The sequence below is a fragment of the Phalacrocorax carbo genome, chromosome 4, assembly GCF_963921805.1.
Source record: "Phalacrocorax carbo chromosome 4, bPhaCar2.1, whole genome shotgun sequence".
Taxonomy (NCBI): domain Eukaryota; kingdom Metazoa; phylum Chordata; class Aves; order Suliformes; family Phalacrocoracidae; genus Phalacrocorax; species Phalacrocorax carbo.
Window position 1 is genome coordinate 59997283 of NC_087516.1, and position 27843 is coordinate 60025125.

Genomic DNA, 27843 nt, shown 5'->3' on the forward strand with positions numbered 1-27843 from the left:
AATGTCTGATGGGCTAGAAAACGAAAGCTTAAAATTTCACAACTATGAAATACCAATTACAGTATCTCCAAGGAAGGACTGTTCTGTTTAAATAACAGAACAGCTATCGCGAGGCTAAGTCAATGCCAACAAGTTTGTACTAATAAAGAAGCAACCTCCATGTACCATCCGTTAATCAAACAGAATATACAATATTAATTACCACATAGCACCTTCTAAGCCTCAAATATTTGTCAAATCATTTACTCTGAGCTTTCAGAACTGCTAAGAGCAAGTACAGTTCCAAAGGCTATAAAAAAAAGAAGACTGGTCTCCTGTCCAAAAAGCAAGCCACAAACTTTCAACTCTGGAAATGCCAGTACTCACATGGGAGGCTAGAACACAGCCTTCATACCAGGCACTCATTATAACAGTGGGATTTCTTTACCTTGTTTAAAATGAAGAATCTAATCAGCACAAAGAGGACTCCAGACATCAAGCCAGATAGCAGTGGGGAAATAAACCAAGAGGCAACTGTGTTGAAGAAAGGAAAGAATGGAATAACTGTTATGCAAGAATACTGTTTAAGTAAGTAATTAATGAGCAATAAATTTAAAACAGTTCTGGTACAATGCAATGAATGTTCTGTATGTTTACTTGAAACTGGTGCAACTCAATGTCCACTGACACTCATGAAAGTCAAAGTAATGCTACGCACTCTTAGAAACATCAGCCAAAGCACTTCCCGATAATTTTGCAAATATAGCAATCAAATTCAACAGGAAGGTTTCTTGTAGTCTGATGCAGAGTGGACCAAGAAAGCCCTGTAATTTCCTAACCACCATGATGACGAATGTTGCAAACAAGTGGAAAGCAACTGCATGTAGCAGGATGCCATGCTGCTCCCAGGTGAAAGTCTCAATTTCCAATATGCCATAGAAGCATCAACTGTAATGAATAATGCATGTAGATTTTTTGAAGACCAGATCTGCAAGTGTCCAGGGCTGATTTAACTGAAGGAGGTGGCAAAACTCCCACTGATTTCAATAAAACTGGATTAGGGCAGTGCTCTGGAAATCTCATCCAGAGTGATTTATTGTTTGTGGCATGGTTAACAGATTGATTTGACTGTCATTGCAAACTGTCTTCTACTTCCAACAGTAACTCCACACTGGTCCAACTTCTCTAAAGCTCAATTGTATTTCTGTGCCTTCAGCATCAATCCTTTTAATACAGGGTTCAGGCTGTGACTTGGGTTACAAGGCTTCCAAAACAATAATGAAAACTGCTTCACACCCCTGCTTGGCTGTGCTGAACTTGGCAGTGGGAGGCTGTGAGCTAAACATGTGCTATATGCCCAGCTTTCGCCTCCCTGAAGCTGGTGGGTGGAGAAACATGACTGTGGGCATTCACATGATGGCTAGCATTGTTGAAAGCAAGAACGAGGTGGTATGAGCTTCCACAAAAAGAATTAGAAGAGGAGGAATGTCACCTTGAAGCATGTCTCTGAGGGACAATGTCTCCTCAGCCTACTGCTGGGGAAGCACAACTTGCATCTTACTCCCTTCTCCACTGGAGACACACTGCAGCCCTTAATGAACACAGCATCAGTGTATCTTCTGAATGACAGGGCTGAGGTGGAAAATAATTTAAGGAGGGAGTGCTATCGGCACAAAGCAGATTTCTGGGAATATTTTTTGCAGGCAGTGCACAGTATTTCACACATCCTCACGCACAAAATGAAACAGCACTTACCAATCTTGACAAGCTGCATCCACTGGACTCCCTGCGTGCCAATTGCCACCAGAGAAAATCCAATCGTAGCACCTACGATGCAATGGGTCCCTGATATTGGGAGTTTCAAGAACGATGCAATCAGCTGCCAAACAGCAGAACCTAGAAAAAAAAAACCCCAACCATATGGCATAAACAGTAACAACAATGTCACGCAGAAAATTCTTTGCCACGTACCCACATTCTTTTATAAGTGCTGCCTACACTCTACATGCACAACATAGATCTCCTAAAGAGGGTTCTGTTCCTGTTCTGTCTCTAAAGGCAGATACTAAGACAGTTTAATAGCAGCTTTAAATGCTGCATCTTACTTATGACTTTTTATTACTAACAGTTCTTTATACTGCACAACAGTGCTGCTTTTTTTTTTGCTTGTTTGTTTTGAAGGCTTTCAGTGTTTACAGCCTCTGATTAAACACACAAACTGCTCCCGGTCTGCATCAAGCTTAGGAAACCTCATTCTTGAGAGCTGGACCTGGAAGCCTCAAAGTGATCAGTGTGAGGAAGAATCTACCGTTTCACTAATGAACTACTCATGCTCCTAAATTCAGATGCAACCAGAGGAAGGCCCAGATTGTGGGGCAAGGACTTTTTTGCCTCTTCCCAGTGACGCTCAGCCATCTGGAGTCCTCTATAGGAAAAATGGACTGAGGAGGGAATAAGGTTTCTCTCACTGCCTTCATTTGCAGCTCTTTTTTGCAGTTCTGAATTTCTCCAGTGTCACAATGACTTATCTTAGTCACGGAGTACCCAAAGTACCCCCGCATAAGGATCCTCTATGGGATGGTGGCTAATGGTCTATAAAGTAAATGCAATGTCTGGTGTCTCAACAGACTTCCCAAGAAAAGATGTTTGCCAAGAGTGCAGGAGGAAAGGAAGAAAAAAATACCCCAAGCACCAGAGAGGGTGCCCTGTATTTGTTTTCAGTTATACCTTTTGGTAGTTAGATCAGACCACAGTTGGCCACCAAGCCCTCGAGCATGCAGCTCCATGCTCCAACTTGTTTTCACATTGCAAGGACCCAGGTTCCCTGCTCCTCTTGCAGTGGCACTAACCTTAGGACACCAAAATAATTTTGCCAGTGACACAAGCTTTCTGTGGATCTCACCTAATATTAGAGAATTCTTAGCAAATCTCTTATTCATCTTAAGACTTCATGGCATTAAGACTAAATCTTCCTGTGTTAGAGACCCCAATGGCAGCAAACTGCCATGAAAGATCCCGCGTTTTCTGGCTCATGCCACCTCTCTTAACATATCTGCAGCAGACACAGGTGATAAAGCAAGGTCGCTGAACATATTCTGTTAGTCAAAATCTCAGCCTGCATCCTCAATTCCAACAGGAAAGGATGGTTTGAAGCTCTTGAAATGGAGCCATCTGCAAATGGTGATTTGCTGGCATCACACACGGCTACGTTTGGAAGTCAACCAGTTTGTAAAACTGATCTCTCCTGGGTACTATCCCAAAACAACTGGTACTCCTATTGCTATTGGAAATTCTAGATCAAAGAAAGAACACCTGCTCTTCAGTTTCTTGGCTTCTCTTCCCCTGTACTAAAATAAAAATAAATACACTTTGAAACCTTTGACATGAACTTGGAGACCAGCAAATGGAAGTGAGGTGAAAGAGAAAACAGATGCTAAGATCTGTAAGGAGCCAAATGAACAGATAAGCCAGCCATAGATATGCAATTACAAAATACTAAGTCTAAAAAATAGGGAAAATGCAACCAAGCCACAGCTGCACTGCAAATGTGCAGTGAGGGCTGGGTTTTTGGCTGGGACAGAAATAGAGGGAGTATGGCACTACTTCTTTTTTAATCAACTTCACCTTGAAAACAAACAGGAGAGCAAGAGGGAAAGTGGTAGAGGACTGATGGATGGTCTGAGAAAGAAATGTGTGGTCTAAAGAAGTTTAAGAAAGCACATTAAGGAACAGAAGAAAATACAAATCAAGCCAGAACAGGACTTTCCTCTGGGACTTGGAATGCCTTAATTACCTACATCAAAGCTTTAGCTCCTCTTTAATGTAAAATGCAGGTTCCCAATTGTTATCTTTGCAAAATTAACCTAGGAAGCAGTAGGCCCACTAGACCTGTCACAGGGTCCCAAATTCAGTCTTCATGCCCACTGACACTGTGGCCACACATCCTTCCCTCCCAGTTGCTATCTCCTAAACAAAGAGGGTTGGCTGCGGGCTGCCCTGACCAAGCGTCGCCAGCACTGGCTTGCAGCAGAGAGTGCATTTTGTGCTCCCCTGCTGCTGAAGGCACCCCATCCATTCACCTGAGGCTCCGGTGATGTGTCAGCCGTGAGCCCCCGTCGAGTACCACACCACCTGCAAGAGGGGGTTAGTACTTTGCTTTGTTAATCCTGGCTGGGATTGTCCTCTCTGTCAGTGGCACCACCTCAGTCACACCAGCTGCTGACTTCAGCTCCCACCAGGATCACTAGAACACTCTGGCAATTCCTGACAATAACCTGACAATTAGTTAATGCTAAGGGAAGTACTACAATTTACTCCCAAGAGCAACAGTCCCTGACTTCCCAACTGCCTAACAAACAACATTTTAATACGCTACAAATTATTACAAAAGGTTGCATTTTAAAATTTTAATCCCACTGCTCCCTGCTTCTTTTTCTGTGAGGAGATAAGGTTGCCCTGAAAATCACAATCTGCTGTTTGCTGCAAGCATCAAAGGATCTTCCACCAACATCTGGAAAGAGGATACAGCAACTTTTGGTCTCTCCCAGACTGTTGACTCATTTAAGCCTCATCAAAATTCAGAAGCTAAGTCCATTCGCAAAAACATGATCATGAGGCATGAGAGAACAGGGGATAAAATGCAGAGCAAAAACAGAAAGAGGAAAAGAAAACATCCAGGAAGACTCAGAGAAAACACAGAAAAAAATATCATACATCTAGGGAAAAGCTGGAGATGGATTTGAGGAAAAAAAATATTGAAATCTGCAGTTTGTAACTTGTGATTAATTCTGAGATTTAAAATGTGGAATTTTTTCTTAATGCCCTTACTGGAGGCAGGGAATGCAACTGGTCATGAAGTTCACACAGGCTTATGTAAATACGCATGCAAATGAGTTGTTTTCTTTGAGCTTCTGGCCAGTTGCCTCCGCAGGAGGCATCTGAGACTTAAAACTTTGCCTGGCCAGGATCAGGATGCCAGAAATAGATACAGAAAAGGAAAAGGACCCTTCCTTCAAGTGGGGACCGTGAGTATCAAGAACATGAAGGTCAGAAGATGCAGGTCACTTACATTTCAGTGTACGCTGCAATCGGGCACGTGCCCATGGGAAATGATGGAGCTATCTCAGGAAGCAGTAGGCTAAATGATGCAAGTGGAAAGATACTAAGAAGCCACCCTACAGCTTGAGGGAAAGACCAGAAATCTGCAGCTGACCTTGCAAGTCATCAGGAAAGAGGAACTGATGGGGGTGCCCAAGAGCATTTGATGTGGTTTAAGTTGGCAACCTCACAGAGGGACTGTTTGAGGGAGTGGTTGCGGTCCCAGCAGAGATTTCTCACTAAACAACTCCTCTTCCCCTTGGGCAGGGGAAGGTGGCCAACCTTCAGGAGGCTCAGGAGCAGCAAAAGCCCAGGGGAATCACCTCCCTGCTCTCAAGCACACAAAGCCACCTCAGACAAGTCCAGAAACGCACTCGATGTCCATCTTGATCCATTAAAAAAAAAAAAAAAAAAAGGCAGTATTTTCCCATTTCCCCAAAGAAATGGGAAAATAACCACATGTACTAGACCTCTGCATGGATTCACCGATCTCACATGCAGGTCTTGCCTGAAAACTGTGTGGAGGTTGGAGGGGGTAGGTGGAAATAATACTTAAGTTATGTTTAGGAGGTTTAAGGAAATAAAACTGAGTGGAGCATCCCCTTCAAACAGAGGACACTGCGGTGCTCGTATAAATCCCGCTGCCCTGTCCCAGGATGCTACAGACCTGCCAGACTGAAGCAGTGGTGATGGGATGGGCTGGCTGGCCCCTTGCCTGGACTGCCTCTCCCACAGCAAAAGGGTTTCCTTCCTGCTGTCTCCTGTCTTTTAAAAGCATGTTTGCTATTGATCCTTGAGGGAGCTCTCCAAAAGCTCGCAAAGCTTCTTGCATATAAACAAAGAGTAAATACCGTGGCTTATTGTTACTTACCTCAGTAGATGCTATTTGTTCTAAATGGAGATTAATTTAACTGCAAACAAAAACACGCGGAGCAGGCTCTAAGGTACGCTGAACTGCTGTCGGTTTAAGTCAGAAAGATTAAAAAGGCCTTCAGTGTGTGACCATCTATCTTTACTGCTACTTTAGTTTTGCCGTGGGCAAGAGTGAGATTAATTGCAATCACTCAGCTAGACAATCAGTTTAAGCAAATATGTTTGGATTTTCTGTAATTTTTTTAAACAATTTAGGTAATTCCTTCTTGTACGTATTCATTGCAAACTGCTATTTCTGTAGGATCTTCTGTACAGTCACAAATGCTATGCTTACATATTTTCCATTTACCATCATAAAAATCTCCAAAATAATTTTTTCAGTACCCTGGATATACATATATATGATCTGTTATGTTAAACTTTTTTTTTTTCTTCTGTCAGTTAAATGGCTGAACCAGTGGAAAATGTAAATGATTTGAAGCATGTAAAAAACATTGGAGACTCAAAAAGGAACCCAGCCTCCTGCATTCACATAAAACCAGACATGCAAGTCCAGAAGATAGGAAGACTTAATTAACAATATTCACAACAAACAGGATGACAAATACATAATGAATGTTACTTGGAATAGCAAAGTATTACTTACCAACCATCGCACTCACTTCTCCTGCCATCAGCAGCGGGATAGTTTTGTTGTACAGGTTAACATCAATGATACCTTTCCGAATTGTTTCTCCTACTTTTGCTCCCAGTAATACTGAGCCAGTGGTTTCAAAAATTGAAGCCAAAATGCAAGCCTGGCGTAAAGTAACAACACCAGAGCCCACAGCCGTTCCGAAAGAATTGGCAACATCATTTGCACCCACGGAAAAGGCTAAAATAAAAGCAATGATAAAACCCACAATGACCATCCACAGGTTGTCATCCACGGCCATCTTTCCCCAAACCGTAGATTAGCTTCCCCTTTGCAAATAGTTAATAGTCAAGGCTGGAGGGCACTGCAACGGATTTGGAAAGCAGATTTCTTGTAAACAATGAGTTCTCTCTGGAAAGTGCTGGGTAGTGTTAGAATGTGAAGAAACTGCTAACTGCTGAATTTGAAACTACTATAAATACTGTTCATTTGGCTGCCGTCGGTCAGCAGTGAAACACATTCCATATTTTGCTCCCAAACCGGTACAACTGCGATGTTCTGTCCTGCAACAGGAGGGAAAAAAAAAAAAAAAAAGAGGAATACTCAGCGGAGCCCATAACAATGCGCGTTTTCAGAAGTAAACAGATGATTTAAACCCACTAATGGGGTCCTACCTCGGCATGTGACTGTTCTAATCATAAAGCAACTCAGAAAAGGTTAAAATGAGGTCACCTCCGAAGCAATGTTTCTTGCAATATCACTGACCGAGAAAATCTTTTGAGCACTTTAAAAGGATTTAGAAAGATTGGGGGGTTTTGTTTGTGTTGAATTTACCGAGCAGTGCAATAAGCCCTCTTTCTAGAGGGAGGATTCTTCTTGGCTCTCTGCACCCACTGAATATAAGACATGTAGAATATATAGACCATCCCATACAGCCTGATTCCCAGCTGATGTATACCACCTAGCTCCACCAACCTCAGCAGAGCTCTCAACGTTTTTATCAGCTGCAGCCAGGGACACACTCCTTTGAAAAACTATTTTATCTATATGTCTGTCTAGGAAACACCACTGAAAATACCCTGAAGAGCATTAATATTCATCTATTGCTGTTATCACACCTCATTCAGTAAAAATACAATTTTCTTACAGCTTCTCAGTCACTGAAACAGCACAATAATCACAATATTCTCATGTATCCCTACAGATCTAGAGAAGTCTATAAAAAAGTTTTAAAAGTTGAGCTCTCTGCTCCTTCCTATAGTTACCAATTACTAAGAGTTATTATATTCAAACTGTTGTTATATTTTCTAGTATTTCTTTTGATAGTTTCAGTTTGATGATCGCCTTTTGAATCACATCTTAATTAGTCCTTAATTAGTCTAATCTGAAAGAAGAGTGAGCTCTTTCAAACCAAAAAATGGCCAGAGAGAAAGGGACTTCAAAAAATAAAAACTTCACCATCCAAAAGACTGCTAAGCAGAGTGATAAGGCCCACACTGATATTAGGATGGTCAAAAGCTAGAAGCAAATTTGCCCAAACCATCTGCCTCTTGCGAGGGCTGTTTCTCTTCTGATAGCAGCCGCCACGAAGACATCCCATGCCACCCTCTGCTTTCCTACCCATGCTGTCTGGCTCTAGAAAAGTGCCATTTTGGAGGTGGCAAGGGGTTAAATGAACATTTAGCAGCAAATATGTGTCAGCCAACTCTACACGTTTTAGGAAGCATTTCAAGACAGCAGGGAATATCAGATGAAAAGCCTCAAGCCCACCTCCTGCTCCGTTTCCTCCCAGTTGCTTCAGTCTCACACAATATACCCACATCCACAGTTTCAAGACCATGCTTAATTTCTTTCAATGACCCCAGTGCAATGTAGGTCCAAGGAGGAAGGGTGTCTGAAACCTCTGAAACAGTGGCGAAATTAAGAGAGGTTTTGCGTATTCCTGAGATGCTGGATCCTTGAGAACAACCACCAGGAAAATAACCACATCCATACATAAGTATTTCCTAGAAAACCCTCAAGCTGATGTCAAGGATTGATGCTTTCTCTAAATACACATATTCAGCAGAGAAGGTGTCCCTCTTTCTTTCTCCAGGCTCCAAACTGGCTGAACAACTGTTGCTCCAGTCTTCTCCAGACACAGAGCAGTCATCAATCCTTGAATGCCTTACACGCTAAAATAACATCTCGGAAGGCCTTAACGACTAAAAACATTTGTATAAGGATTTTTATACTATAAGATCACATGAGAAAATGAAGCACCAATGCATTTTTGATGTTTGAACACTTGTTGCCTTTTTATCATTCATGAGCACCCAGCCCCATTGAGTGGTAAAGGACTTGACAGAGACAGAAAAGGCTAATGATATTTGGAAGAAACAATTACAGTTAGCACTTGTTTGCCTGTGAAGAAAGACAAAACTCCATTAAATTCATCAGTTAAAAAGTTTCTATTATGTATATCAGATTCTTTCTAGGAGATAAAGTGCTGGACTAGGGTCTTTCCTTGATCCTGGAGATTAAAGATTAAATTCTTCATCCTGCATGGATTTACACAGTACCTTTGCCAAGTTAGTCTCGTGCCCCAGTTTCCTCCCCTGAAAATGGGCAAAGCTGACTGATATCCATGCATGCTTCCACAGACACTGTGATTATGAGAGACCCGTCTCCTTCGGACCCACAAGAGGAAAGCACACCCTTATTCCCAATAGAGATGTGTCTTTCCTCCACCTATCAACCAACCTACCAATTTACTGCGGTGACCAAATTTCTGGGATAAGAAAGAGCAGGGGGATTGTGACATTCCCCCACCGCAACGGAATTCATGGGACAATGTTTGCCAAATCTGGTTCCTCCAGCCACAGCGAGTTCCTGCAGCTTCCAAAATAAACCACTAAGTCACAAGGTTGCCTTTATTAGCTTCCCGGGGTGGGGGGAGAACTCCTCCAGATGGTCCCAAAGAAATTCAGACTTCAAGTGTGTGTATGTGCACTCCTAAAACTCCTTGTGAAGGCCAAAGAGTCTCCCAAATTCTGTCGGCAGGACTTTTGGCAAAGGGCTCGGAGAGGCACCTACATAATCTCCCTCACCGTGAAATGGGATATATGGCCTCAGGAGAAAAGGATGCCTTAAGTAAGAAATCACCCCTCCTGTCATTTATGCAAGGTGGTGGTTCAAAATACAGCTTCCTCCAAAACTTGGGAGGCTTGACTTGACATCCGCTATGTTTGCACAAGCAACAGAGCACAGCAACAGCCAAGCCTTGTCTTTAACAAGATGAGAATCAAAAGGAAACGAGGAAAGGGAATAAACACGTTTTAAAATTATTATGCAGGCAGCATTTGAACGGCCAGGTATTACTACTTCCAACCTTAAATAACTGTAAGAGATGTTAAACGTTTAAAGAAAGAAACAGAAAGAAAAGAAAAAAAAGGACACATCTCTGCTGAGAAAGTTTTCAGAAATGCAAAATATCCTGCAAAGTAGGCCAGTGACTAAATACAGACTAAATCTTGTAGCAGGCTTCTTTCTAGAGCCCAAAATACATCTGGCATGCTCAGACATGCTGAGCTATGCCCCTCATCACCTAATCTAACGCAAGAGCCTGTGGTATGTTGTTACTGGGATGAAAAAGAAACTGGGAAAAACACCATACAGTAGGGAACGGCAGATCTTCTGCACCCTGTGTGACAGCTGGAAGTCACTAGCCTGTTTCTCTCCTGCACTTATTTATATTTCATCAACATGCCTCTATGCATGCCAAATGCAATTCAACCTGACCTGCTAGACGCTAGGAAATCCTCCCCATTTACCTGTGGGACCGATACTGCCTCTCTGCCAAGGCCTCCACAGTTGGGTACACTGCGCTACTGCAGCAGACTCTGGGTGGAAAAGTTCATTTTCCTATTTATGCTTTGGATAACTCTTCCTGACGCAGCCCAGCCTGCACTGCAGTGGCCACGCTGCAAACCCACCCATGGGCACTAGCAGGGCAGAGGAACTGTGTTAGCCCTGGGAAGCTGCAGAGCCTGAAGCTGGAGCATGCATCTCTGATGGCTGTTAGAGTGAAGGAAAATGTGTAGAGATGAAATTTCAAGGTCTAAGAAGCTAATTCTGCATTAAGGCAAGATTTTTAGCTAATACAGTTTTCTTATGGTCCATAATTAAAGCATCATAATTAAGAGGTCTGAGTTGAAGCTTTTAACTCTTTACGTGGACTTAGAAACTTACAGAACTTGCACCTCAGAGAGAAAAATCTGATTTTTGGAAATGCTAAGCACGTCCCTCTGCCTCGCTGGCAGATGATCCAGACACCCCCCTCGGACTTTATTTTGTTGGTAGCTAAATATCTTGTTATAACTTTGTCAACAGAAGTGCTATTTCTTCCCTAAGGGAGAGATGAAAACAAAACCTAGGTAAGGAAGCACCTTGATTCATGCAGAATGACAAGTGAACCCTCAGAAAAAAGTCAGGATCTCCTGGTAATCACGAGATCATTTTAGGACATGTTTATATAGGGATACTTACTAAGAGAATTCTTCTGGAAAATATTCACAGTACACTTTTAAGCCTAGACAACTTTTTAGTGAAGGAATAATATGAAATTTGAAAAACAAAGTTGTCGGTTTGCCTTTTTTTTTTTTTTTGCCAAACAAATTGCTGCTAAAGATCAAATGCTTAAATAAAAGCTCAGGACAAAGTTCAAAGTCTAGGGAAGAAATCAGAGTGCATTACCCACCAGCAATCTAACTGTGTGACATAAAGGAAACAAAGAGAGCCACCATAAATGTCCTTTAACCTACATTTCGCAGAAAATCAGGGAAGAATCTACTGCACTCATGAAATGTTGAAAGGTATATAAATCATCCCGTATGCAGCTCATACCATATATAAATCATACTGTATGCAGCTCTTCCGCTCTCAGAAGTTGCCCCACGCTGCAGTGGAAAACTTTCTCCTACTCCAGGCGGGACAGATTCCACAAGGTCCCAGTTTTAACTGTTTTGTTGTTACCCAAGTATGAGCAAAAATCAAAAGCCAGCAGCTAGTGTAGCATTTCTCAAGATGACTCTTACAGCTACTCCACTTTGCATCACAACAAGACAGACAGGGGATGAATGATTTCTTTTTCCCTGCGGTGTTGAAAACAGCAGACATTTCATGATAGACAGTGGCACTGAATTTGTACTGACAGCCAGGTTCACTTCTAGTCACCAGTGGCTGAAAAGTCTGTCTAAAATGCTTACCAGACAGCAGCTTCAAGGAAGTTATTCCAACCTCTCTAGTTTCTGTATGTTGTTCTTTATATAAAACCAATCTGTCAGGCTTCCCACCTACATATATAAACTCATACCAGATCTGGCATTCCAGTCTATTGGTACTAAACACAGCACTGCATAGAAACCAAGCCTGATTTATAACCAAAGCTACTAACATCGTTCACATCAATAGTCCTTATCATTTCCAGTTTGTGCTCGCGCCACAAGGCTCGCAAATTATATACTTTAAATTAGTAATAGTACACCCATGATATGAAAGGTGGTATTAATTTAAGTGGTTCAGGACTAAGAACATCCCTATATGGCTCTAAATTACATGCACAGGACTTGTCACAAGGCCAAGCATGATCCAAGTTTAAGGCTCCAGTACACAAAAAAGCACTCTCCACTTACTTTAAAAAAAAAATAATCAATTACTGCATCCACAGAAGCAGTTTTTGTATCAATCAGTTCCTATTTTAAAATATTTGCAAGGTGTTTAAGCATATTTCATGCTGCTATTTGATATGGAAACAAGACTGAAGTTGATAGCTTTCCGAGGACTCCCATCCAGTTTAACATTGCCGAGACTGTCACCACCAGCTCCCAAAACTTCCAGAGGATGCTTTCTTTTCTTAGTCCCTATCAACCTCTGTTCCCACCACTGCAAGGTCAAAAAAGCATATAAAGTATTTAGCATGAGACACTGTTGCTGAATACATTCACTAAAAACACAGACAGCAGTCACATTTAAACGGCAATCCTACAAAAAAGTAAGATAGGTTAAGTATCAACAAGTCCTTATTGTGCATTTGCTGATAAATATCTTTTTCTCTGACTAAAGGACAATTTGATCCTTCAGTGACTGAACAAAGTCTTTCTAACAAGCAAGTAGTTTTTATGATTCAACAGTACAGATATTTAAGATCCATTCAGAGAAATCAAGTGCTCATGGCTATGGAAAACATGTTTTACAAAAGAAAACCATGCAGAGAAATCTTTAAAACTCACCCACTATTTAAAAGTTGTTTCAAAAGAAAAACGAGCTACGTTCTTCCAGCGACCTCCCCTCCTGACTGCAAATACAGGCTGAAGTCTAAAATAGACATCCTATCATTCAGCACAGTCTCATCTGAACATGCAAACTTCCAAAGGGTAGAAAGAGGGCTGTAACTTACACCAGGCAGTCCGGGGATAAAATTCACTCTGGCACAGGAAAGCACACAAGACAACACCGAGAAGCATCAGTGCAAGTCCAGAGTCTTATTCAGTAGGTGAAAATCTGCCTCCTCTTATGCAAAGAATTCTGCTGGGGGTGGGCACTGATAAAACTACAACACTGCGTCACGACTGCACTAGTGAGACAAACCAATCCAACGAAGCTCATATTAAAAGCAACAAAACGTTCCTCTTTTTTTTTTTTTCCCCCAAGCATAGGCATAGACAAGGAAGGAAATCTCATTTTTGACCGCCAGCTGGGCATTTTGGTGTGATCAGGTAATCTCTGAGGAGCCCCAGGTCTTCTATTTGCAAGCACACTTAAATACACGCTTAATTCAAGTGCATGTGTCCATAGGATATGTACAACTAATTTTGTAAAGATGTTGCATGCTTGTTACTTTACCCATGTCAGTAGAGGTCTCACAGGCTACACAGACTGCAGAAAGTTAAAGATGTGCAGGAGTTTTGACTGGATCAATGCCTAAGCAAGCAACTTCACTTTCAACAGTTCAACCTAAATTACCCAATCCAAATTCCTTCAACCGCTTTCCTTTAAGTGGGAAACAATTTCACATGTATGTCAAGGCAAAAACAGTGTTTGCCTAAAAGCACCCAGCTTGGCTTTATATAAAATATTTGCTTCAATACTATATAATGCAATTAAGACATTTTATTCAGCGAAAAGGAATGTAAATCAAAACTTCATTGTCACAGTTTAGAAATCTGACAGACTCAAATTTGTTTGGACGCATTTCTGGTTTATAAATAAATGATGCTTTAAATTTAACTGTTAGGTTTGACTCCATTCTGAGTCATTCAAAGCCATGGCATCATATTCCAACATAATGAACTTAAATCGGTACATTTTCTGCATCCTGAACATTTGAGAAAAACCAAATTGTTGATTTAGATTTGTAAACAGATTTGGAAACATAATTCTTACCTCATTTATTTTTTTAAAGTTTGAATAAATAATATTTCTTAACAAGGAAGCAAAAATTTTGTAAATCGGTTAAATTCAGCTGCAGATGATATTCAGGGATAATTTGGTAACTCTGAAAAGTGGTTTACATTTCTTAAGAAAACTCCAGCTAGAAATCTGCAATGTAGAAATGACATTAAAAATCCCCAATAAAAAAAGAATTTTAAGTACCAGGCCATGAATCTTTGTAAGAAATGTTGACTCTCTATTTCAGGTCAATACCCAACTACTATTAAGCTTGCAATATAGCTGCTAACTTTATGAAAAGCTACATCTCTCAAGTCTGCTTGCAAAGTCTTTACTTTTACTTCTGTAATAGCTGGCAAACAGGCTTCCTAGTTTTAGAAAAGTGGGAGAGGTCAATGCTTTCACACTGGTTTTCCCTTATGTACAAAAGCAACATATTTATCGAGAAGAATATTAATCTTTTCCTGCAGATCTAAACATACCTTAATACTTTTTAAACAAGTAGCATCAATCAATTCAATTGAGAGTGATCATAATGGTAAACATGAAGTCAGCCTGTATTTATAGGCCTGGATTCCAAGGTTTTAAGGAAGTGAATAAACAAACACAGAAACTTTCTTGGAGCACTTATTTAACTTTATAAAGTAAAAGAAAAGACCACAAAAATATTATTTCATGTTCTCTTTATAGCTGACAAGTTGTTGATGTCAGCTCAAGCCCACACGGTCCGAGTAAGCGCTAAGCCCACCCTAGTTCTCCTTAAGGGACCATTCACTTAGCCTAGAGCAGCCACCACCAGCGTGTGGATGCAGGTAAAAAGACCGTCGAAAGGACACATTATTTGGGAGGTATCTACGTCAATTGCAAAAGTCAGAAGTTGCCAGCCTGACCTGTGGGAATAATTTTGGACCCAGAAGAATGACAAACTGGGAATCATCTCAGACCCAGAAGAACAACTAACTGGAACCATTTGAGTGCCGCTTCCCACGAGCCAGCCTGACCACAACGGTGGTTTCTTGTTGACCTAAGCTTCAGAGCTCGGTCTACACACAAAGCAAAGGATATAATAAACAGCACAGAGAAAAGGAAATATCTTCAAAGTTTTTGTTCTGCTAAATCAGCATTGTGGACCTCAGGCATGGGAAAATTCAAGCCAGGATAGGCTGACCATTAAAAAAAGTTACAATTTGGGATACCACTAAAGAAGCAGGCAAAGGAAAATTTATACAACCACAAAATAAATTATGAGGATTGGCTTTTGGCAATAGCAGCACCAGTTTGGTTCCCATCAAATCAAATATTTGTAGAAATGATAAATATTATATATTACAATCTCAATGTCAAATTTTTTTAATTGTAATTTATTCTGGTAAATCCACAATTGAGAGATCCCCATTTGATTCAACAAACCCACACTAGGCAGATTTATAGTCTGGTTTAAATAATGTAATAGGACATGACAATTTAAATAATGAAGTTTAAATCCCCTTTGTTTTGCATTTCCGCATCAGCTATTTTCTGAAAGATGCCCAGGTTCTCATTTACCAGTAACCACTAAAACAACATTAATTTGCAACTTAACATAACTTCTATATCAAATGTAACTGGCCTTTTTACCATTCAGATGGGAAGGCTACATATTTAAGTGATTATACTTATTTTAAAATACATACATTTTAAGTAGAAAATATGGGGGGAATGATTATCATTTTCTAACATAGAAACCTGTAACAACTGGAACCTGAGTACCTGTAAACGTCATTTGGTCAGAAACAGAAATACAATAAAAACATCCGAAAGCTGCGGGATGTTGTTCCAGTTACATTGTGCCAACTTAAATAAGGTTACTGGCGAGCAACAGGAGCTTTCGGGCCTTCACATACCTGCTGGTACTCTAAAACTGGGAGCCTTAAGCAGCTGGAACCAGGGACTTTTTGTTTCCCTTATCAGTATTTGTGCTCCTGACCCTGCCTGGGAACCCTTACTTCCCCTCAATCTACAAAGAAAATAAAACTAACAAGGAGGAATGAAAATGGGTGGCAGATGACTGCACACGTATCACATAGTACCTCAAAATCCAGCTCTTGCAATACCCTTCTTTTGAAGGCCCCCATGACCATCTCCACCACAGGGGACTTAAAGCAGGACACCACTTGCAGATTATTACCTGGAAATCAGCCTTGAGGTCCTTGAGGCTAATGGAGATTTAACACAGCTCTACAGAACACAGCACCACTTCTGGATGCTTCAGTAACTCCACTGTGCCTAATGAATACCAACAAAACTCTGAATAATCTGCTCTGCAGACAGCAGATAGCTACAAACACAGTTCCAGCTGGAAACACCTGGTTCCAACCAATAAAAGCACACCTGCTTTTGCATGTTGGGTAGCAAGCTCCAACATATTCTGTTACCTATTAGGATAATCTCCAGATAGAAAGAGATGCATCCATATTTCACTGCAAGAAAAAAACATCTCAGGGACTCTCTGGAAACTCTACTGTGGTAGACACAAAAATTAAAATGTCACTTGGCATTCAGGGATGGAGCGACTCCTCTGCTCTGAGGAAGCAAACCATTTGGATGGGCTTTCTTGATGACTCTGAACTCTGTCACACTGTCATCCAAACCTCTTTTTCCAGCTAGACTCCGAGCTCTCAAAGAGGACATGCCACCCCAGCTTAGGAGATTTCCACTCCTGATTGTCGAGTTGAATTGGCTGCACTTGCACAGGCATGCAGGGAGAGCTGCTATGCTACAGAATGTGACTCTGCTTGAGATCACACTTGTCTATTGAGTAAGCAAGCCCTGGGAAGATTACAAGGAGGAATTAAAAACTGGAATTGCTAGAGGCCAAGGCTAGCGCAGAGGTTGACACAGGCTCCAGGTGTTGCGTGGCCTGGGAGGGCTGGGTTGGCTCCAACCACTGACACAGCACAAGTCCAGGCTGAGCCAGGAGTTTAAAGGCAGCAAACCCATTCTGAAGGAACAAGGCTTTGGCTAGCCCTGATTCAAGTACTGCCCTGGTTAATACCAGGAACCAGACTTGTATCACCTGCTATTCTGGCTGATTCACTGGAGACTGAGCATACCACGTTCATATGAAGCCCAAGGAAAGGGGTGAGCTGATGTTCTGAGCTTCCCTGAACTTAATCCATCATTTTTCATCCCTCCATATCTGAAGAAAGCAATCAGCATGGGCAAAGTATTTCTAAAAGCCCTGGTTACTGCTGACAACTGAAGCAGCATCATCCTGAATTACTAATGGACCTATACTGTCTTTACACAGAACATAAAAACTGTCCATGAAACACTCCTGTGGCAACCCAAAAATACACATTTTGCAAATTCAGAGGCTTATGCAAAGATCCTGTTAGTAAAAAGCCGGAGTGTGGTTGCCAAAAGTCAACAATGTGAATTTTTCAGATAATGGAAACTTGACACCTCAAGCCCCAGATTGCCTGCCAATTCCATTTCGGTTTGGGTTTCAGAGAATAACCGCTGTGGAGTCTTTTCCCATTGAGCCACAAGAGATGGCTGGGCCTCCCCTGAGTCCAGCAACCCTCTCTCCTCAAAGGGAGCTGGAGTGAGTGAGTAGCTATCAACATGCCAAACCACACCGGCTGGCTCTCACTGACAACCTCCAAAACCAGTGTGGCCAGCAGGACAGAAGGCCAAGCACTGCTGCAATGAGCTAGCTGAACGCCAAAAGGGGGAGAGGTGGTATAACCAATGAGAGGGGAGATGATGACACTCAGAGGTGCCAACCAGGGTTATGGGAGTAAGTGGAAGTAGGTGAGGCTAATACATTGTGGCAATGGAAATTCTGCTAGGATTTTTTTTTCCTACAAGCATTGCAGTAATAAAGATATAAAGGTGGAAACAGCTATGAAAGCTGTAACCTTGGCTTCATTTCATAGGAATAGGAGCCAAATATTATACCAGGAGGCTGGTGACCATGCCTAATACTGTCTGGAGACCACACAAAGAATGGTACCTGCCAACTAATAAGCTTGTTTCCCCCCCCCAAAGTCCAACAGCTGCTGCCCTCCATTCTTCAGAGTCCTCCCTGTAACGGTCCACATCTATCTCCTGTAGCCTTTGCTTCTGGTGACATGAGGAGCACAATGGTGAAGCAAAAACCTTGAGTTCACCTACAAAGCAGAGTTAATGTGCTGGCTGCTTCACCATAGGCTGACAATGCTGCTGAGCAAACAGGTGGCTAACAGACTTGTCACATTGGCTAGGAATTAAATCATCACCAATGCAACACACCAAAGAATGCTCCCTAGTTGGGTACTAGGCTCAGCAAACACCTCCAAGAGGACTAACTCAGGGCACATGGTCCTGTGAAACAGGTCAAGAAAAGCTAAGCTTTACCCTCTACAAAGGAAAATGTTGCTCTCCAATGCTTCTCCTGTGTGAGAATTAGTGCTGAAAGTCATAGGAAAAGTGGACTTACAAACCAGCTTAACATAGTGACTTGGTCAGGGATCTTGTTATCAAGAACTCACTCTCTCAGGTGAGTTACTGCTCATGGAGAGGTGGCTCCATGTTTGAACCGGCTTTTCCTAGCCTGGGAGCAAACCCTCGTAATATTACCCTGGTAACATGTTTGTGCTTCAGCAGTCCAGTGCCTACATCCAGGTGGAGCCCAAAGAGTCTTCCTAAATGTATGGGCAGGATAACAGGACATGTTGCCTCCAGTGAACTGATGAGCGTTTTCACCTGTGGCAAGAGCTCAAAACAGCTAGAATTTCTCTGCTTGCTGACACAGAGGCTATAAAGAGAAGAGAAAGACAATAAGGTAGTAGAAGATATTTCTCTGAATACATGATGCCAGCAAACAGCACCAGTGGCTAGTGTGCCTCATCTGAAAAAGATGGTCAAAGCTAAGCTGTGCTGATGATAGCGATGCATTACAGCACCCCAACAGTTGCCCAGAGGAAGAAAGATAGCATGGATGCTGCTGAGAGGTCAGGAATAGAAAAGGGGATTCCACTCCACGAGGAACCCTCTCTCCCCTGCCTTTCTGGAGAAGGGTGAGAATCAGAGCTAGCCATGCTAGGATCCTGCTACTACACCCACCACGGCTTGAATGGGGACTTCTCTAGACCTGTGCGTTTCCCTTGCAGAAAATTACCTACCCGACGGTGGGAATGGCATAGCGCTGACACAGACCTCTCCGCTCTACACAAGCGCTGAGAGAAGAGCCACTCCAAGGCACAGTGCAAATTCCCAGAGCTGAAGAATCGGGGAGGGATGAGGGGGGGACGGGGGGACAACAAGCAAAAAAGGAGAAAAGAACCTAAAAAAATAAAATTACATCTACAGCAGCCAGGTATGACAACCATGCCATGTGAAGAAAGTCCTCTGGAGTATGGAAGCACATGTGGAACATATTTCTTACAAGACATGGAAGGGACCACAGTCTACCTCTGTCATATTGATAAGGGAAAAAATCACTCACTTATCCATAAAACAAATGAGCAAGTGGATCATGTAAAGAACACTCAGGAAAAAAGTACATAAAATATTTTTTTTAAAGAAGTAAACAAGGAATCTATAATTAATAAACAACTGCTTGCTTCTGGTCACCAAGACCTTCAGAAGTCACAGTAGTAATTTCCTCTTCCATCTCTTCTACACATAAATTAAAAAGGAAAAATTAATTATGCTGTTTTTTCAACTGTCAATCAGTTCCTCAGCCTTGAACTAACCAGGTATTGAATTTAATAAAATGAATAAAATTATGTGAAGAAAACAGTTGTTCTGAAATGGTAGAATACATTACTCCCAAAATGGGCTTAATATTTCAATCAACACTGTCTTCAAGCGTTTAACCAATTATCTCCTGCAATTTGATTTTTTTTAAAACTTCAGCAGACATGAACACCTTTGAATCACTTCATTTAATACAAATAACTGAACAGATTACAATTAATTTGGGTAGTATTACAAATTTGTTTCTTTCATATCTGACGTACCAGGGGTTTAAAATAAACACAATCCTTTCCAGTTTTAAAAATTTCTCAACCAAGCAAAAAGTATTTTCCATTCTCCAGAGTAATCCAGAACATAGACCATATTGTTCACTAATGTACATTCAATCTGCGATAGTGTCACTAATATAACATGAAATTCAGGCGTGCAGAAGACCATTCTGTATCTACTTTAAAACACAATCATTAGTTACTGACAAGTATATTTAAAATATGAAAAAACATACAAACTGACCCACTGGCTACTCTACTAATCCTGGGATTTTATTTTGCCTGGGACTCTCTAGGGTTTATTCATAAAACATAAATTGCACAAACTCAAGAGGCACAGTTCTCCATCAAGAGAGTCTTTCACAACAACATGCAAAAACCCACACTGCGCGTGCCTCATGGGTCGACCTAAAGAAGGCAAATAGCATGAAAGAAGTAATGCTGAAAAAAACACTAGGTGAACGCAGAGGCAGAGGTAATATGAAGAAAACAGAAATGTGCAGATTTACTTGTTCCAGTCAAAAACAGTAACTAAAGTTTATTGATTTCAGTTTCAGCAGCTAAAAAACCATGAAAACATTTTATATGATACAGACAATACTATCCCATATTCAAATTTCTATCCAAGTAATAATATAGGCTAGGATTTTCTCACAGTCATTGCGATTTACTTATTAGTACAATAAAACTTATTTTAAAATATAAATATTACTAAGTGCAAATAGCTTTTGTATCCAGTTGTAAGTTAGCTATTCAATTACATGGATGTATCTAAGTAAAAGGACTGAAAAAATATAACTGTTAGCTACAAACATAGCTGGACACATTCTCAGCCACTGTCTCTCAACTGTTCCCTTTATATCCACTGTATAACTATTTCCAACACACTAATCACATCTATTCGGAAGAAACTAAAATTATATGATTTCAAACTATTTTCATTAGAAAAACAGTCCTTTAACAACTGCTTTTATTCTTCCATCTAATTACATACTCTTAAAGGCCAAATATTCAGTCAGTATGCAAAAATAACCACAGCCTTTTATTAAGGATAAAACACCAGATAAGAGTTCATAAGAAAAATAAAGATGCTCTTTGCCTCTACCAGCAACACTGTCCAATACAGGAAATTACATTTAATTTTGAAATTTTAAATACATATATGTCAAATTCTTAGTAACTCTGTATCAGAGACTTACTACAATTAAGTCTGCTCACAGCACCATAACTTGCTGGACTGCATGGCTAGTATTTCCTTGGAGATGCTTCACAAAACTGCCAAGATGTTCAAAAAAACTACCTTTCTAAAAAGCTCTTCCCTAACTCAATACTAAGTAATCTGCACTTAAAACCCCACAACCCTGTCAAGAAATCTTACCTATCTGGAATATTTTTGTGACCAACAGTCAAGCAAAAAAAAAAAACAAAACACTGAACTAATTAATATTTGATTCTGACATCTAAGGCCAGCGTAAGAACAATACACTATAAGGTTACTCAAATTAGAGGGCTAGAACTATCTTTCTTTTATCTATGCACCTGTCACACTTTTTATGCAGAGGGTATTTAATAAATGCAAGCAAAACCCGTTTTCCTGTTTCGTAATGGTCATGGTCTGACCTTCTCCATATTCGACGCACGTTTCTACAAAAAAATCAGAATTGATTTCAAGTACAAAGCAGCAGCTATCTAATCCACAAATAAAAACTACAGCGATGATCTGCTCTTCCTAAAACAAGCTTGAAGCCATGATCATATTAAAGACACAGATGTGAGGGCATTTTTCAACTTCCAAACAGATATGCAAACAAAGTATTACAATCCAGGGGCGCAGGTAAATGAATAGGCAAGCAAACTACGTGACGTTTGTGCAGCATCCTCTCAAATCCTGCAATCCCTTCTAGAAAGTCTGGGTCTACATCTCCCTCTTCTTTACTCATGTTCTTCTCATGGCTTGGTCTCAGAAACTTTCCATGCCTGTTAACGGAAACTTGAGCCAACTTCTTAAATGTATGATATCTTCATCTCCACTCATCATCCACTTCTGTTTCTGAGAAGCTCCTCATCATGACACCTGTATCTCAAGAAGCAAAACAGGAAACATCACAGGGATGAAGCAAGGAAAGATGAATAATAATATGCCTCTGTGTCTTTAATAAAATCCCAACTTTCATTCAAGTTCCTTTTAGGAAATAAGAGTTCCTTTCACAAAAGCAAAGTTTTGCCAAACTAGGTACGCAAAACATCGTGTGCCAAAATCGGGCTAACCAATGAAATCTCCCAATCTGCACCTCCGTTTCTGACATGGCAAGCAGGAGAAATCCTGTACTGGCTAGCCTTACATACTGTGGAAAACATCATCGGGTGCCAAGCTTGCAGAACTAGTCTGTGGCAGCCAGCTCAACTAAAAGAAACCGCTGACCCATCCGCTAACTTATCCGCTACTGAAAACAATGCAAGTTATCTTTACCCAGGACCCGTTTGTCCAAGTAGAGCTCTTGCCCACAACTGAGAAGAAAAACAAAGATGTAAGCCTCTCCTCTACTTTCCCCACTGCTCCTTAATCTACACAACTTTCACAGTACATCTGCGTTTCTACACACTTATGAGGTACTGGAGGAGACGCTTCCTCTGCATTACAGTAATTAACTACAAGGTGACAAAGGCCTAAGGTATTTTCAACATGTCTTTGTCCCCAGAATCACGTCAAAGTTTGGGGTTGGGGTGGAGGGGACTTGCCTATCTGTTTCTGCCATCCAAAACTTGGGATGAAGCAGGCCCAAAGCCAACAACAGCACTGTTCAGAGTCTAACAACAAAAAGGCTGAGGGATGACTCATCTGCAAAATGGAGACACAGACATCTTGTGTCCAAACAAGCTGCCCAAACCATTTGCCTGCCTCATGATTTTGCCCGAACACTGAATGAGGGGGTGCAGGAGAAATTATTTCTGCAGCCTCCCCAGCCATGAAGCCTTCAGGGCAGATAAGCAGGCACCAAAACCGTTCTGCCAGACGGCTCTCAGTGAGACAGAAGTCTGAAAGCAATTTTACCTCTCCCTTTTAGGGTTAAGGCCATCTTTAAATAAATGTTAGCACCAAAATCTCTTCCTAGCAGAGGCAGAGCAGATCCTACCTCTTATCAGCTACCATCTGAAATTCTCAGAATTCCACCTCCCATCCAAAATCCTCTTTTCTTCTGCAAAAGCCCTTGACTGCAGCATGCTCCATACACAGGGGCACACTTCACTGGGGAAGACAGCATAGTCCTTCGCCAACTCCTCCCAGCGAAACAACGGGTCTTTTCAGCTCTCTTACACTAGAAACAAGAGACAGCTGTGGGGAGAGAGCCCCATCCAAGCACAGAAAGTCTTGGCTTTGGTTCTTGCACACTGCAGTAGAGAACACAACTGAGCCTTGGAGGTCAAAGCAAGAAACCCTCTGACAACACTCTGGGTATTGCAGAAACAATAGCTGTTAAGACAGAAATGTATTTGCTGTGCAGGGATTATATGTCAGAGAAAAATACATATTCCCTCAATCCTGAACTCCTGAAGAAGTCCTTACTCTCAAAAAGGCTTAGGAGGCAAACAGTCCTCACTGCGCCTCAGTGATCATGCCTGCTATTGAGAAACACGCTACTGCCTACTTGGTAAAGGCAACTATCACAGATTTCAAGAGCTTACAGAGCACAAAAGCTGAGGCAGACACACATGTCCCATCAGCAGGGCACCCCAAACATGTCCAGATACCATCCAATTATTTTATACCACAGTGATCCTTAATCTTTTATCACAATGATCACTGTATACAAGAAACAGAAATCACAATTTCACTGTTCCATAATCATCATAACCCCATATTCTCTCTGGGCACCAGAAATTAACTGTGGACAAGTAATTCAATTTATTATTGACATCCTCACTCGCTAATCAGATGTCTACACTCAGCATATGTACCATAAAGACTACAAGACATCCAGGCTGTTCACTGTTGCATGCAGAAAGAGAACTGCACGAAAAGATTAATAGTTGTCAAAAAGATCTGACGCTGGCTGTCACCTGAAACAACTGAGGAATTTCCAGTTTTCTTTTGAAGAGACAATTTACAGGCAGGCTGGTACTTCTAACTTTGATCTTCATAGCAGCCAACACCAGCAGAAGAATTTTGTAGCTCAGTAACAAAACACAGAAACCTCCTGGACTGTTAACTCAATTACAATATTCTGGCAAGGAAGCCTTCCCCTTATACCTTGGGGAAAGTCTTAAGATTAAACGGTGCATATTTTAAAGGTGCACATGCCTCCATAACTGTTCATGCACCTTATTTCTTTGAGAGAAGTAGTATTCCATGGCAATTTGCTTGGAAGACTGATATTTTTCTTTGTTTCCCAAGGAACCAACAGTTACATAACTGCACTGACTATCCCATGCACAGAAATATGAATTGTAAGGCCAATTTCAACTTAATCTGACGGACGGAGATTTCACAGGTGCTCAATTCCTACAACAGGCTTACAGAACAAATAACCATAGCAGCCCCCTGAGTATCAAGGTGTCTGGTTCACAAACATCAGGGAGACGTCATGTTTTGATTAAATATACCCAAGAACCACAAGGTGGTGACAGGATGCTCAGGCACTGTGCTGCTGGGAAAACCAGGGACACTAACGATACTGTCGTGTAATGGAAAGAAAGAAGGGAAGATGTTTTAGGTGCCACAGTGCCACCAAAACTGAGAAAGCTGCAGGAAACTCTCATCTTCACTAGGTCAGCTGCTCATAGAGCTACTTTTTAATATACGGAACAATAGAGCAATGCCTTAGGTGCCCATCGCAGCTTCCATGTTTACATGGGCTGCTGCTGACGCGTTAGCAGGCACTTCTCAAGATTTAAGGCACTTGATCAGCAGTTGTCGTCTTTTGCCAACAAGCAACTGAAAAGTAGACGTACACTGCAGTACAGGTGGCCTCAGAAAACCCAGAAAGAAAAATAATTAAATAAATAAATATAAATAAATTTAAAAAGAGCTTCTCAAACCCAACCCCTTCAACAAGATCTGACCCAGGCAGGGCAAGCTAAGCATTGCCATGACAGGTCAGATTGCTGGTCCATCTGTTTGAGAAACCTGTCTCCTGTGATCAGGACCAGATGCTTCAGAAGGTGGAACAGCTCTCCTAGTGAACAATGATGCAATTTACCCAAAGGGGAAATTCCTTCCTGAACTCATCAATTAGCATGAAGCTTTATATGCCTAACTTATTTTTAATCCTATTTACTGCAACTCTGGACATTGTCATTATATATATAAATGTCCAGGTCTGCTTGGAATCCGACTAAACTTTTGGCCTCGGTAATATCATGCGGTATAATTACGCCAGGTTTCAAATGTACTCATTTTCAATTCCATTTAAACATCCCTTTGTTCTTGCACTATGGGAACTAGCACGGCTATTAACCACCGCTCTTCCCCTTCCAAGGGCTCCAGCCTGACTTGGACCATAAGCTCCCATGTCATATTGTGCACAGAGCGGGAACATAAACTGAGGGCCTTTAAGGCAACAACTCAGCAACTTTCATCGGTCATCCAGCAACACTTCTATACGCTAAGCTTCTGGGATCTGCTAGAAGCTGGCAGCTCAACCAGAATTTCACCAAGCCCTACCTTCTTCCAGATCTTGCAAGTTCACTTTTCTGATGTTTCCCACCCATATAAGCAAACTGTTTTGCCCTGTGTTCTGCTCTTTGAAACCTCCTGAAATTCTGACAAATTTAGTTATACAAGAACAGACAAGAAGCATACCATGCTGGGCTTTTCAAGGTCACACAGGAATGTCTCCCTCTGAGCAAAGAATTCCCCTCCCATCTCCATGCCTGAATAAAGAACAACAGTGTCCAACCAAGCAAAACCAATCCCATTTTGCTCTTGGCTGAGGTTCCTGTGGGCTGCAGGTTCCTCTGTGCAAAAACTTTAGCCCATGTTCTTACTTATGGATGAGCTCATGACATATTCATCATGGTTATTATGCCAAGTACTTACTAAAGCTCCAGTGTGATGAGGCGCTGCCGTTTCTGCTCACCACACGCTTGCAAGAAGCATCAAGGTATAAACCCACACCTTCATTCAATAAAAGTTTGGTGAAAAAAAAAATATAATGATGCATGCAAGCAGCAGACAAAGAAGGGAGACTCTTAAAGCAAACTTGAGGTTCTGGATCCTCTCACCTCCCGAAAACATAGTCCTGCTTTCAGTAACTATTTGGGCTGCATCTTCTTCTCCCAGCCTGGAGCTAAAACTTTGTACCCCAGGACACAGGTTCTTAATCCCAAAGTCTTTAGGAGAGAAAGAGTAGGTCTGGCTGATATCTCATGGGAAGATGGCCTCCCAAGGAGATGACAGTTTTTACAGCATCTGTGAGAAACACCACATAGACATCACTGTTTTACTGCAAGGGTTTTGATTACGGGCTTGGAACTGGTGAATTACAGCAAGAGAATACTTCTTTACCTCAGCCGAAATGGGAATTACACCATTTCACCCCTCTTTAGAAGGATCTTCAGGCAAGCAATTGGTCAAGAGACAACCGTGCCAGCCTATGGTCCATAAACAAATGGAGCTCTTTGACGAACAACATAGTACTAACAGAACTGGTAACAGGCACCACTTCGACACCTGTTAGCCCACTAAGTACTACAATCACACGCAACTTTTTTCTCTATTTGAGTATCATACACTGATCAGAGTCAGTAAAGTCACAGGTCTCATAATGGCAGTTAAATCATCCCATTGCATACTTTCAATGACCTCCCCACGCTGTTTAATAGTTACGCAGCAGTCTTAGAAACTCTGTTCCAGAACAACAATCTTAATACTTCCTTTCTGGGAGGCCATAAATGCTTTCCTGTTCTTCCGTCTCACATGCGTAAAGCCAACATACTGAACTGAGTATTTCTACAACGCTCTTAGGCAATGCTCAAACAGTGGTCCAAGCCACAAGTTGCAGAGCACTGCCATACCAGCATCTCCAGGACCTCTGATCCACCAGAGTGGTTTGCCTTTGGCATTTCAGGATTTGCTGAGGTTGAAAGAAAAGACAGTAATGATACGGGACAATTCTCCCATCAGCAGCAGCAAAAGTAATCTTGGAGGCCTTGCGTGAAATGCTTTCACTGCTTCTGGGTCGTTACTGAATATGAAGTAAAAAAGATGTGATATTTTCTGTTTGTCACACACAAAACTAGAGTTTGGGTAAGGAAATCTTTTAATGGACTCAACAAAGGTATTTTTGGCTGCTAGAATTCTCAATCTGTTATGCTAAAATTAGCTTTAAATAAACATGCAATGCAATACAAGCAGTACGTACGTTGCCTAAGAAAAAAAAAAAAATCTGCTGGCCACTTACAGATCATGTGAACTCGATTATTTAGTTGAGCTAAGATTATTATGCCAAGCCTTATCTGACTGTAGATTTGGATCTATTTAGCAGTGGCACTGCCACATATCAAAACGCATGACAAGCCACAGCTCTTTACCAAAGAGAGGGAAAGTTCCTGCAAACAATGGTTGCTGCCATTTAACAAGATGGTCATGAAGAAAAAAGGTAAGACTGAAAAAGCCTGCACCTCTGCTTCTACTACCCTTCTGACCTTCCCTCTGAAAAGAAAAAGCGACTCTTCCTCTTCTGTCAGTCCACTTTTACTTCCATATTACAGTATAAAGAAATTGGATGCCTCCAACTATCACTCCCTGATGTGCACCAACCCAAGCTATGGAAGATGATATTCTTACTTTTTTTCCCCTTCAAGCTTTTCATCAATCAGTGAAAGGGTTCCCTAATTCTG

The 27843-nt window shown here is 41.4% G+C and overlaps 1 protein-coding gene across 6 annotated transcripts in view; it reads right to left on the minus strand.

The window, feature by feature from the left end:
• Positions 1-27843, minus strand: part of SLC20A2 (solute carrier family 20 member 2) — a 58083-nt gene that overhangs the window by 25969 nt on the left and 4271 nt on the right. For 2 of the 6 annotated variants that reach the window (XR_010372730.1, XM_064450129.1), the window contains exons 1-4: positions 13020-13154; positions 6596-7146; positions 1735-1875; positions 428-513 (exon numbers count right to left, since the gene is read on the minus strand). Coding sequence is in view for 5 of the 6 variants with exons in the window: in XM_064450129.1 (XP_064306199.1) it covers positions 428-513; positions 1735-1875; positions 6596-6884 (516 nt within the window). In the remaining variant the exon portion in view is untranslated. Of the gene's footprint in view, positions 1-427; positions 514-1734; positions 1876-6595; positions 7147-12852; positions 12938-13019; positions 13157-27843 lie in introns of those variants that run through there. The other 4 variants (XM_064450131.1, XM_064450132.1, XM_064450134.1 and 1 more) reach the window with 4 other exon arrangements.